This window comes from Leptonychotes weddellii, chromosome 4 (assembly GCF_054177405.1).
Source record: "Leptonychotes weddellii isolate Sample4059 chromosome 4, ASM5417740v2, whole genome shotgun sequence".
In the NCBI taxonomy this organism is placed as follows: domain Eukaryota; kingdom Metazoa; phylum Chordata; class Mammalia; order Carnivora; family Phocidae; genus Leptonychotes; species Leptonychotes weddellii.
The window spans coordinates 168,258,302-168,272,023 of NC_138372.1; the positions used below are offsets into that span (position 1 = coordinate 168,258,302).

Here is a 13,722-nt window from a genome sequence, read left to right on the forward strand (position 1 = left end):
AAGCCACGCCTCGCCCTGTCATGCATTTAAAAACCAGCAAACAGGCAAACAAAAAGTCTTCTCTTGGAGAGCAGCCCAGAGACGGTCAACGTGAACCGTCGCCCCCATATGGCTGCTGAGCGGCAGACAGCCCGGACGCGGACACCCAGTTAAGGCACACTCTGCTCGGGACAATCTACAAGCGTCCGGTTAGGCCCGCTGCCGGGGCGCGGCGGTTAGTGCGAGCTGGCGCGAGCAAGCGCAGTACCCGTAGGAGAAGGCTCATGGGAACAGAAGACCAAAGGGAGAAGGCGCCTAGCTTTCTTAACTTTATGCTGGCAGGGACTGACTCCTTTATAAAGAGGCAAGAGGAAGAAAGAGAAAAATAGAAACACATTATTTCATACAAAAATACAAAAGAAAACTTATGTTACACATTTTAAGGCAGTTCTATAAAAGCAAATACAGAACTGCAATGCTTTTATTTCACGATTGGCATACTTTATTTCTCACTGTGATTGACTTCCGTTTTAAAAAACATACTAATATTTTAAAATACAAGTTTCTCTTTTAGCAAAGATTAGCACTAGATACAGAAACTTTTAGCCAGACGCACGAGTCTCCCAGCTGTGCAGAGCCAGCCACGTGAAGGCATTACAAACATTTTTACAAATAGCAAAACTGAACCCAAACGAAACAAGACAAAAAACAAAGACAAATAAATAATTCAAGAATCCTGTGGACATTCATCATAAAGAAAAAATTGCCAGAAACTAGCAGATTCTGATTTGTGGAAGAGTTTTATGAGCAATTTTCCCCAAATTATCAGCAAAGACACAGACTCACAGACCTTAAATGTACACCCGAAATAAATGACTTTAACGCAAAACTAGCGATGAGGATGGCTGAATACCCAGGCTGAAAAGCCCCCTGCCCCCTAACATCGTCTGCTCACTCACTGCCTCGCTCACATACTGTCAACTGTGACAGTCGCCTCTGCCCTGGACGCTGGCTGCCGCCCAGCCCGCCAAGAACACAGCACAGCTGCGTGGAGAAGCAACGATTACAGTATGGTACGGGGAACAGCGGGCTTCTGTCAAAGTGAAGTCAAAACAGGAGATGTAGCTCTTGAAGACAGAAAAGACACAGGAGACATGGAACACTTAACCACATCCCCATGGGATCCCCTCAAGAAAGGACTTCAGGGGTGGCCCAGGGAGAGCAGGGCTGGGATCAACTGATGGCCGGGACTAACAGACGGTATCAACGTGTTAGGAACAGAAGTGAGAGGAACAGAAACAGACAACGTAGTGATATTTCAGTCGCTGTGCTGTGATCCTGACCCCGTTACTGAGGGTTTCACCTTCCACCGCCATCAGGAGGGTGCAGCTCCCTGTGGTTGTCGGTTAAGACCAGGGGCCTGGCGCAAAGCCTGAATGCATGCTGTCAGGCCGGAAGGAGCCCGGGCCTGGAGCTGAGGATGAGGGCAGGGGCAAGAGCTCCATGGGATGTGACAGGAGAGACAGGCACCCGGACGGTGGGGGGAGGTGACGGCATTCTGTCAGGAGTCAGTTTTCTGATTTCAGTAATTACACTGTGATCGTGTAAGAGGACATCTTTGGTCTTAGGAAATATACACTGGAACATTTGTAAGTGAAGGGGCACAACATGCCCGCAAGTGCTTTCAAATGGCTCCAGGGGGAAAAACTGAGCGAAGATTAGTGGGCCAAAATACGAACATGGTGAATCCCAGTAAAGAATATGAGAGACTTCATTTTACTGTTCTTAAACCCATTCTTTAGGTGTGGAATTACGGAAACATAAAGAATACAAAGAACACATATTTGAATTGAGATGCGGGCTCCCCTCCTCATTCTTTGACCTTGGAAAAGTTACTGAACTTGTTTATTTGTAAAATGAGGCAGCGACAGAGGCATCCCCCATAGAGAGCTGTGGAGAGGGTCCCATGGGGTTCCCCAGGCACCTGGCCCGGGGCAGCCACCACATAAGTGCGAGCTAGTCCCATTTTTCTATTGCTTATTTTATTTCGAAACTGACCTGAGTACTCTTTATATTGATTTAAGAAGCAAATAGTTTTTAAAAAATATAACTCTTCTTCAGTCATATCAAGATTATCCCACATCATTAAATAAAAATGCTGTTAGGACTCTTCTGTTTATTTAGGTACGTTATTTTATTCAAGAGGATTACTTTACATTTATTGAACACCTACCATGAGCAGGGCACACTGTGTAGATGCTTGGTTTACAGCAGTGAAACAGACCCCCGACTCCTACCTTAATCAGCTTATGTTCTAGTATGGGGCAAAAACAATAAACAAAAAGGTAAATTACCTGGTGTGTCAATACTAAGTGCCACAGAGAAAAACAGAGCTGAAGTGGGCAGGGAGTATTTTCCAGTGGTGCTGCAACGTTAAATATGGAAGGAGTCACTTGCAAAAAGCCTTTGAGGGGCAGAGGGAGAGGGCAGTAAAAACACCTGGGCCAACAAACAGCAGCTGAGCAGGCCCTGCTCTGCAGAGGTGAGCCTGGGCCACTTGCCCAGGAGCAGGGAGGTCAGGCAGGGCGACAGAAGAGTGAGGGGGGTGGGGAATGCTGTCAGTGGTGGTGCGCACCAGGGAGCCCACGTCTGGGCTCTGGCTGTCACTGGGAATGACACGGGGCAGATGCACATAAGAAAGAAGTGACGTGATCGGCTTTAGCTTTCAAACGTTTCCTGGGGGGCTGCTAAAGCGTGCGGGGAGACCTGCCAGGCCACTGCAACAAACCAGGCACAGAGTGTGTGCCCCTGAACAACGGCAGCTGTGTGGAAGCTGGACTGAATATATTCAGAGGACTGAGCCCGTTAGGATGTGCCAATCGACTGAATATAGAGGCAGAAGCAGCGCAGTACCAGAACAGGCCCAAAGACTCTGGTCCGATCAGCCAGAAGCAAGGAACCACCACTTACTAAGAGGGGAGACTGAGAGGTGCATGCTTGGTGGGGAGACCAGCATATTAAGATGCCCGTGAGCCCCCAGAGTGGATGTGCTGAAGAGGTAGTTGGCTGCAAGAGTCGAGCTTAGGGAAGCTTCTGGGATCAAGATGACAACTTGGGAGTCGCCAGCATAATTAAGGCACGAAACACGGTAAGATCCCCAAGGAGGCGACTGGCGGCAGGGAAGAGGCCGGAAGACTGAGACCTGGGGTCGTCCAACATGCAGAGTGGGGTGCCAGCAGCAAGGCCGGCAGGCAGGAAGCTGGAGAAGGGCTATCTCCAGCAGCAGACTGATGGTGCAAGCCTCTCGTGCAGAGTTCTGTTGTAGGGGCGTGAGAAGAGAGCCAGAGCCCTGCTCAGAAGGGCTAGGGGTTGGAAGAATCCTCTCCCATGGACACGGAAATCACCCAGAACTTGGAGAGGTACCTGGGGGTAGCAGTGAGCCAGAAATGCAGGAGAGTCTTGTTCTGATACATGCGTTTCTGAGGGAGAATAGTCTGGAAGAGTTAACAAGAAGCAAAGGATACTGAGTTCACCTCCATGCCCAGTTTGACAATGGCTCTGAAGGGAAACCACAGCCGTGGCTATGAGGACGGTGGGGCAGCGGCGCCCCCAGGGCAGGGCCAGTGCTGGGTAGGGGAGGTGACCAGAGGCTTGGGGGAGATGCTGTGGATTACATGTAAGTGAAGGGTGGGAGATGACACATGGGACTTCTCAAGATGCTGGCATAGCCGGGGTCAGTCTGAGGGGTCGGCGCTTTCCTGCTCGTCTTTATTAACAAGTAAAGCAGCAGTCCCTGTGACCGTACGTCTCAGGCCCGTTCCTTTGCTCAGATGGTCAGGGCTGACGATGTACGTGGGGGAAACTGCCCTAGCAATCATCCAACCTGGGTCGATCATGGGAGCCCTCCCTGCCCCTGATAATACCAAAACCCACAAATTCATAATGATGCTCAAAAAAAGAAAGCACAGAAGAATAAGATCTGGCCAGGGAGGCAACTCACCATTTTAAAAACTGGAAAATAAAGGGAATGAACGAGGTAGTTTTCTTGTCTTTCCAGCAGGAAGCATTTCTCAGGGTAACTGAACAGCCGAGGAAAAGCCTTCTTTGTAAGTATAATAGCTAAATAAACAAAGACGTGGCAGAAGTCAGGTGTGGCCACTTTGCGGCCCCTGACAGAATCCAGACATGCAAGTCAATGGCCACAAAGGCCATCGGGTGTAATGCTCACAGGAACTTTATAATGGATGGTCACAAACTGACCAAATCTACTGGTCAGTCTTCATGTCATGAAGAGAGACAGTCAGATGTATTCTTGTAAAAAAAAAAAAAAAAAAAAAAAAAAATCACTGAGCCTGAATCTGATCAAACTTCCCTTGATCCTAATAAGCAGCGCCCGGGAAATAAAATGCAGGGGCCCAAGAGGAGCATGTTCAGACAGTGTCACAGAGGTGTCCCTAGCCAGAGCCAGAGTATGGGGGACAACAGCGTAAGTGACACAATTTCTTCAGTAGATAAAGCACTGCATTGCCCCCTATTAGTGGAGGTTGATTAGGGGGAAGGTGGGCATACGCTCCATTCTGGAAACAGGTGCACGGGGCTAAGGTAACAGATTCGTGTGGCCTGGAAAGTGTGGAAAAGTGAATTCCCTCTTTAGTCTGCTCTCGTACTCATTGTTCTGCTTTTCATGTGGGCTTTTTCTGACTGGGATGTGTCTCAGGCTGCTCCCTGCAGGGGGCCTCCACATGTCAAGGCCTCCTTGACCCCTGCAGCCGAGGGGTCAAGTCCAACTCAAGTCTTAGGACTAGGAAGCCAGTTTAGCTCTGGAGACTATAATATACGACATAGATATTTCAGTACCCATATGACTCCACAGAGCATTTTTCTCAATTCCTTTAGAAGCCAGAGAGGAGAGGCAGATGGTTCGGTAGCCCAAATCTCAGCAGAGGCAAAGAGAGTTCAAATGACCTAATAATGGTGGTGGAGAGAAGCCAGCACAGTGGGGTGCTCCGGCCATTCATGCACCAGACCATCAGCCATCCTGACCATACCGAGGGAGACACCGCTGTGAACCTCTCAATGGCTAAAAGTCTCTCCTAACATGAGACTGATTATAGAACCCTATTCGTGATCGTTGAAATGAGAAGAGTTTCGGGTAAGCCAGGTACTAGGAACAAGTCAATAACATCCAACACTTACACTTCCTGCACATAAAAATAATCAGCAGCATCGATTTGATTAAATTATGTCACAGAGCACCTAATTTACAAAAATTAACTTTGCATGTACTAGGTGCTAATACTCTAAATTAGGGAACTTAAAAAAAATTCCCAAAAGCTAGTGTTAAAATCAAGCTTTCAGCAATAGGCAGAGACTACCCTGTAAATCACAGCACTGTCAAAATTGAAGCTAGCATGTAAACTAGACAAAAGAAATTCTTTCAAACCTGAGTATAGGGCAGACTTTCGAATTTTAACAGAAGAATGTCAGAAATGAGTCAGCGCTATGCTATTCTTAACAAATGGGGGGACAGACTACAATGCATGCAGTCACACTCAGACTCTTCCAAACCAGTCCTCCCTTCCACATAGAAAGTCACTAAGCTTCTGAACAATTCGGTGTAGTCCAATGTAAAGACAGTGGTTTTTGGAGTTCAAGACATTGGTTTCAATCAGGCTTTCTATTACTTACTATGTGAACTGGGCCAGGCCACCTCAACTTTGAGTCTTAATTTCCCTACCTGTAAAGTGGAAACAGCACGAGGAAGAGTGTCCTGAGGTTTAAACAAGATAACGCACGTGAACAAGTCAGGCATCATCTCTGGGCCTCGTTCCTGTATAAATACCTGCTCATGTTTTACACGAGGCTGCGCACAGCGACAAGCGAGCCACAGACCTGGTATTTCAGAGGCCCCGGGAAGAGGATAAGTGCAACAATTATTATGGACTAGGTACATACCACCTTGTACTTTATAGAACTTCACAGTTCACAAACTGTTTTTGTATATATAAGTGACTTGTAAAATTTATAATGAATCAGCCGAAAGCAAGTAACATTTATTTTGTTCAATATATTTTAGTTTAGAATAATTTTTAGTCACTAAGTTGAAAAACCTAAAAGTAGTAAAGGAAATGATGATGCATGATTAACAACTGAACCAAAGAATCTGTTACAAAGTTAAAACTGTTTAAATTGCAGTAAATACTGAAAAAGTACCATCACATAGGGCTCAGCAGAAAGAATCAAAAAAAAAGGTCACTATGTCGGTTTTCATGGCAGAAATACAAAAGAGAAAAATGTTCTACAATCTCTGATCCCATTTTATGTAACTGAAACATTCAACAGGAGCCCTGTTCAGAATGTGGTGGCATCATCACCACGTGTGGTCCTGTACTTCTTGTCACAGTAAGGTCTAAAAAACAAACCAAAAAACCCCTAAAACACAAAAACGAACCAAACAAAAAAACCAAAAGTTTGCGCCTTCAAAACATTTAAAATTCAGCTTTATTCACTGCCCTGTGTTCCTGGAGAATTCACACACACACGCACATGTACAGGCACGCGCGCGCGCGCGCGCCCGCGCGCGCACGGCTCAAGCCGCGTCCAGGACGTAGGCCACGCCCCTCCCTGCGGCATTCACAGCCCCTTCCTGCAAGCACTGGCCTCTGGGTCCTACCTGAGCTCTATAATATGCACGTTTCCAAAAACTTAATAACTAGGCTAAAAACAATTGCTTTAGGCCCTCAGAATGAGGTGCCCAGGGAAATGTGCTGTTATTCTTTAAATCTCTCAGTGTTACATTTATTTTCATAGGGAAACTTTGTCTAGATTTCAAAGATAAACTCTCCATATATTCAACGTGGGTTATAATTTTTGATCTTAATTAAGATGATCAAATACTGACATTTACTTTGCAAGGAAATAAGAATGAGTGCCTGGTCCCTCCTCTCTCAAAGTCAGGATTCTGCTTCATTTCCCAACCAGGGATCCATCAAGAGTTGAAAACGGTCTTCAGTTATCTAGATCCTCATTCTTCCTGTTGGTGAGCTTCCAGGCCCCTTGCCCAAATCCTCCACAGTAGCATCCAGAACAACTCACAGTGATGACCTCACAGGCCATCATCTGAGAACCCAGCGACTCTCGTGTCCCTGCAAGCTCGGGGTGTTCCTGCCCTTCTTCCTTCTGCTTTAGCTCCTGGAACTGCATTCCTAAGTCCTGGCCTGTCTCCACACCTTGCTCAGGCATCCACTGACTCACTTAAAAAGAGTTAACTAAGTACTGATGTCCCAGTCAATAAGCAGACAAACAGAACATGTCTTTGCCTATGATGGGGCTCTGATCTAGTGCACAAGATGATTTCCAAAATGATCACATCCATCTAAAGACTTTCCATAACAGAAAGATGCACAGTGGGCTAGAACACTCTGAGGAAGGAGTCCTGGAGTAGTCCGGGAAGGCTTCTAGGAGGTGGTGACATCTGAATCTGGTCTTTTTTTTTTTTTTAAGATTTTATTTATTTATTCATGAGAGACAGAGAGAGAGAGAGAGAAGCAGAGGGAGAAGCAGGCTCCCAAGGAGCAGGGAGCCCGATGTGGGACTCGATCCCAGGACCCTGGGATCATGACCTGAGGCGAAGGCAGACGCTTAACCGTCTGAGCCACCCAGGCGCCCCTGAATCTGGTCTTGAAGACCAGGTAAGATAAGAACTTTTCAGAAACAGGGCAGTCACACAAGTTCCACTTTCTCCACCTTCCAAGTGCTTCTTCATCTGTACCCGAGGGAAACTCCTCTAAACCGGCACTGAAAGACAATCACCTGGGGAGCAATAATGACCGAGTTCCAATCCTGGCTCCCTCAATTTCAGGTGTGACACTAACACATTGGTTTACCTTCTGAACTTCTTTCCTCAGATCTGTGAAACGCGGATGAAAAAGGCCCTGTAAGGCTGTCGTAGGGATTAAACAAGATCATATCTAAGGCACATGAAGGTTTTAATGCCGTGAAACCATTCTGAACACTAAAGAGAGTCCTGTCACCTCCTTGCTGTGTGTGACCCTGGCCAAGCTTCCAAGTCTTGACTGCTGTACCTGCTGCATCTCCTGGTCCCTCTCCCTATTCCCTGCGACCTTGGCAGCTGCCTGCCTTCTCCAAGCTCCTGCTCCAGGGCCCAGTGCTCGGTGTCTCCCTGTCTGCATGGCTCCAGCTCTCACAGTTACCTGCCCACATGCTACCTGCTCAGAGATACTTTTCTTGACCGCAATTTTATTATTTCTTAAAAAGCTTTATTTATTTAAGTAATCTCTACTCCCAGTGTGGGGCTGGAACTCATGATCCTGAGATCAAGAGCTGCACACTCCACCAACTGGGCCAGCCAGGCTCCCCTTGACCACAGTTTTCAGTAGCCTCCCCCTTGCTGCTCTCGGCTAGATTTTAATCCAGCATCTCTGGTCTGTCTCTTCCACAGAATGTCAACTCCATAAAGGAAGGGACTTGGCCTTGCTTTCACCATCATACCCCTGCACCCAGAACAGGGCCTGCACAGAGCCAGCACACAGTATTTGCTGACTGAATTAATGCAAAGTGGAAAATGTCAAACTGGAATAATACCCATCCTGCAGGGCTCGCGAGGGGTTCTATGAGATGGAGCATGACAGAAAAGCACACACTCATGGCCGGCATGCCACTGGACGGCAGCCTCACACCGGGAGCCTTAAGAAAGAGAATGGCTCGCTGTGGGGGAAGCAGAATCAGAGTCTGCAGGCCCGGGGCAGCTGGATCTCTCCCTCGGGGGGCCAGTAACACCTTCACATGGTGCAGGTTTCCGGGCCGCTCCGTAAAGAAACACCCTCAGGGTTTAGAAACAGTACCGGTTTTCGAGGCATCAACGTAACAGTTTCTGAGTTAAGTGTGAGGCAGGCTCCTGGTGGGCCGGGTGTTACGTTCTACAGTCTTTGTGGAAGACCGAAGGACGCCCCACCTGCTCGCCCAACTCACCGAAGTGAGCAAGCACTGGGGTGACTAGGGTACACCGAACTCTGGAGCCCCTGGTGCTGTCGCTAAAGATCCCCTGAACGCGGAGTGCTCTCCTTCGCCGGCAGCGGTAGGTGACCGTGGTGACTACCACCAAGAGACAGTGTCACCATCAGAACGGGAAGACTGTGACACGTGACAATGACAACAACGTCCCGGCCAACGGGACAGCTCAAGCAAGCTGAATGCCCGCCGTGAGAAGGTGGGTGGGGGAGCACAGGCCCCTGCTCTCTGAGGCTGGAAGACAATGTGTGTGGGGGTGGGGTGGGGGGGAGGGAGGCCTCTGAGGGCTGAGCTAAGGAACCCAAACTTTGTCTAACTGTAAATTATAACTGAAAGTCTCTGACCAGAGAGCTGCCTATTTAAATTATATACGTATGATGGCAATTCAATTAATTAACATGGAGAAGGGACTGAGGGTCAGACCTGTGGCTATGGGACAGCTAGGGAGAACAGTGAAGGCAGGACGGGAAAGGATGGGTGGCAGCGGGAGGTAAAACCCCGATGTTCAAGGATGATCAGGTGCTGAAAACTCTGAGGTTCAAAGCCTGAAGCAGTGAGGACACTGATGAAAGGGGGTCAGGAAAACAGGAGAAGGAACAAGACGCGAAGGGTCTCTGAGGACCTCATCTGAGCTGCAGAGTCCTGATGCACCTAACAGGGCACCTCTGCTCTCTCTTCAGCGTAGGGCTGGGGCGCGCCCTGGCCCGCACGGGGGTGCTCCCCGGGGCTCGCTCGTGCAGCTGCTTGCGGCCCGCAGGACGATGGAGAAGAGCTCAGAGAGTGGTGGACAGCTGGCCCCGGTCTCACCCGTTCTACACGGCACGCTGCAGGTCATCCCGGGGTGCCCGGCCGTCCTCTCCTCTGGACCCAGGCCTGCTCATGGACAGAATCCTTCGCCTCACTCACCACTTCAGCACAGGGTGGCTTTTGTCTCTCCAACTAGATCACAAACTCCCTGAGGGCCTGGTTTACGTTGGCCCCATCTCCTGTGCCCAAAAAGCCCTAACAAGGGGCAGGCCCAACGCGCGCCAGCCGAGTGCCCCTCGTGCCCTAGCACCACCGCTGGGTTAGGAGAGCACAGGGGGGAAGGCAGCATGCCAGCACGACAGACTACTCTTTTAGAGCGTGCTGGGAACCCCGCAGCCTACCAGGCATCTGAGCCCGGCCAAGGGCCCAAGCTCGAGTACTCAGAACGCCCTCCAGCTCGTCAGGGAGCGACTACAGTGCTCTGACGCATCCCGCAGCTCATCACCAGAGTCCCTTTGCCAAGTGTACAAAGGTGGGCACGAACACTTCCTGAGAGAGGGCTTGTGGGGTATTTGTGTACGATAAAAAATAAGCAGGGGCATTTATATGCTGGAACACTAGGAAAGAATATAGTCATCGACTAGGCAAAAGCACGAAACTAAATTTCAGGAAAAATTAACTCAAGGGAAATCAAGCAAATGGGGATTAGGTTTCTTCTGAGTCAGTTTATCAGACTCTGGAGTTATTAGGAAGCTGCTGTCGTAGAAACATAGCACAGAGCTCAGACCGGACTGCAGACATGCGTGTATGCATATATGTACGTGTACATGCACGCATGCATGTCCGTGTGTGGTGTTCACGTGTGCACACACATGCATGTCTGTGTGTACGTATAAAAGACACCAAACTTGGGTCCACAGAAGATGCTTCCTGTTCCCGCTTTCCTCTATTTCCCACATTTTTCAATGGGGGGAAAAGGCACATATTTTTTGAAAACATACCAAGGAAAGCACACCATACTCATGACACCAGCAAAAAAATAGTTAACATACTGTTTGTGCCAGTATCTTAACTATGTCTCTTAAAAAAAACAATATTCAAACACCACTTGATGTTAATTGTGAAAGACAGAAACCACTGAAAAACATTTCGCATTTCCTGAACTCAAAACAATAAATACACAAAGTGTATACTGTTACATTCTAAGTTGCAAAGATTAATTATAACGGCAAGTTCAAAAATAAAAATGTTCACTCTAAGTATGGTCAACATGACATTACAACTGAAAAATAACTTGCAAGTCTATACAGTCTTGTATTACATATACACATCTCTAAAGAAAATCTTGAACCATATTCAAACCTATTTAATGATGTTAAGATTATGGAGCTTTGGGTGGTCAGACAGCTTAGCTTTCTAAGCTATTCTAGAAAGAGCAATCACAATAAAGAGCCTGCTCCTTCTATAGCACCTGAACGTTTCTGCTTGGCAGCTTGCTATCTGGGGCTTTCTGGGTGGAGCCTCTCACCTGACACGGAGACCGCGTGTGTCCGCATGCCTTGCTTCTCGCTGTTGGTCAGCCTGGAACAGAGAGGAGCAGAGCCGTGAGCACCGTGCCGACAAACACGGAGTGCCTACAGTCAGGACCATGCCATTTCCCCTGGAGACCATGCACTTTCGAGGGTGATTTTTAAAAGATTAAGCACTACTAACTGAGGCACTTAAAATAACAAGACTGCTCTACTGTTTTAGAAACGACAGGCAACTGGAGGAACACCGAGATGCTCTGAGAGAGCCGCTCGTGACAGCAGCTTCAGCCCTACATCACCACTCAGCAGCCGGTGGGTATGTGGGTCAGATCAAATTTTACACTGCAATGCTAGACTGCAAGGGGTCGCCCCACATTTATAAAATACAGGGAAAAGACACCTGGAGTTGAAATTGCACTCTAAAACATAATTTGAAAAACACCCAGGAGTATGCCTGGTCCTCCTTAAATTCAGAGCATGTAAAAAAGCAGGCAGGGCCTTAATACCTATTTTTATTATTTACAGACTAAGCCTAATGTATCTGGTTACTTGTTTCATAAAATTGCCCAACAACAGGTGTGTTTGACGTATCTACCCACATAAAATAAAATTTTGGCCAAAAATCTCAGCGACATTTAAAAAACAGAAGCATAGTTCAGTTTTAAATTTTCGGAAAGCACAAAACAAGAAAGAAAAGGAACCCCAGATTCTTTAGATGCCAGAGTGACTTTGACGTTTTTATAAAAGAAAACTTTTTCCAGATACATAAGCATGTACTATAGAAGTGCTGAACAGAAAATGGTTCTAGCACACAGAATTTACACCGGGAAATACGGGACCTGGAGAGTAGATCCCTCTCGAGAATGGGGAAGATTCAGTATGCAGCTGTGGGGCCCCTACGATCAGTGATCTCAGCATAAAGCCATGGGACCGAGTTCCTTTTACTGAGTTCTCCACGTATCCCAGATCTAATGAGCTTTAGGGCTGAACCAGAGTTGCCGTGTGACAAATCACTGGTTCCTCTTCTACTGTGGCTACGGGACTCCCGGCAGCTGTCTGAACCACGCGCACAGGGAAGTCGGGGTGCGCGCTCCCGACAGCAGGTCAGGCCGTGTGCTTCCAGGCCCTGCTGCCCGCGCGGCGGGCTCTTCTTCTCCCACGCCGTGTCTCCGGGGGCTGCTGCAAATCCGCTTGCTCACCGCCACGCGGATCTCACCACTTTCCAACCAAGAGCCGCCACAGCGTCTGCTGCTCTGTGATTTGTGGCAAATGGCGCTCTTTTAAAGTTTCCTTTTTAATTCACTGTTTCTAGCATCTGTTGCCACTTCTACCTACTACCGTCTTCATCCACTTTTGTATCTATGTTTACGATTCTGTATATTTTAATCCTCAAAGTCTTCTCTTACAGATTTTCTACAGTTAAAGATATTCTGGGCATAGTTTCCTGGCCTAATGTGAGACATTAATAAATATCTATTAAACATGATTGAGTTTGTGAAACACAGTGCCCGAAAGCTGAAAGCAAGCTGCTTTGACCCATGCCTCCACCCCCGCACAGCTATGGTGCACCTCCCACACACCGGCTACTCCCCGGGTCAGGCCTATGACGTCACACGACCCTGGCCGTCCATGAGGTCCTGCGGGCATGCGTGAGCAAAGAGGTAGTTTGGAAAGTGTGGTAAGTCCTCCAGCAAGGAAGAAGGTGTTATGGGGAAGCACACGAGGGTGCTCTCCAGGGCTGGCTGGGCGATCGTGGGAGGTTTCCAGAGCCAGAAAGATGAGCAGGGCCTAGGTGAAGTTACAGAGGCTGGAGGACGAGTGGGGCATGTGAGTGAAGAGCATTTACAATGGCTTGGAGGTAAAGAAAGGACCATTTACTCCAGTAACTAAAGGAAGTTCAACAGAGCTGAAGAAGAGCGTGAGTGGTGGTGAAGCAAGCCTAGAGGGGCCGGCAGGGGCCAGTGGTCGGGGTCTGGCCTGCTGGCCCAAGGATGCTGGCCTTTATCCACAGAGCAACAGCAACACCTGCAGGTGTCGTGAGACTCTGTTCCACCCCAGAGCACTCAGCACTCGGCTCTGATGCTTACTTACCGACGTGTCCATATCTCCCAATTTTAACTCCTCTGGTCCCCAGTCCCTCGCACGCTGGCTGACCCCAGAGAAGTTACTAAGTAAGTTCTTCTGGCATCACTGCTCAATTCTTTTTAATCTTACAGATCAACACATCTACTATGAAATTCATGACATCAACAACTTAAAAAATGAACACAAATTACTTATGTTTACTTTTCTCACTTGTAAAACGGCCAGAATGGCACCAATTCTCAGGTTCTTAAAAGGCGAGTGCTGAGTATAAACCATCAACAGGCCTCCCCGGTGCTGTGACCGGGACGGTCCTCCAGCTGCCCGATCAACTTAAGATAAGGGGAAAGTCATT

The 13,722-nt window shown here is 48.1% G+C and overlaps 1 protein-coding gene across 17 annotated transcripts in view; it reads right to left on the bottom strand.

The window, feature by feature from the left end:
* Positions 1 to 13,722, bottom strand: part of PTK2 (protein tyrosine kinase 2) — a 261,505-nt gene that overhangs the window by 79,598 nt on the left and 168,185 nt on the right. For 11 of the 17 annotated variants that reach the window (XM_081816607.1, XM_081816604.1, XM_081816600.1 and 8 more), the window contains 2 exons: positions 11,285 to 11,337; positions 248 to 331 (listed from right to left, as the gene is read on the bottom strand). In XM_081816607.1, the coding sequence (XP_081672733.1) occupies positions 248 to 331; positions 11,285 to 11,337 (137 nt within the window). The remainder of the gene's footprint in view (positions 1 to 247; positions 332 to 11,284; positions 11,338 to 13,722) is intronic. The other 6 variants (XM_081816606.1, XM_081816611.1, XM_081816605.1 and 3 more) reach the window with 1 other exon arrangement.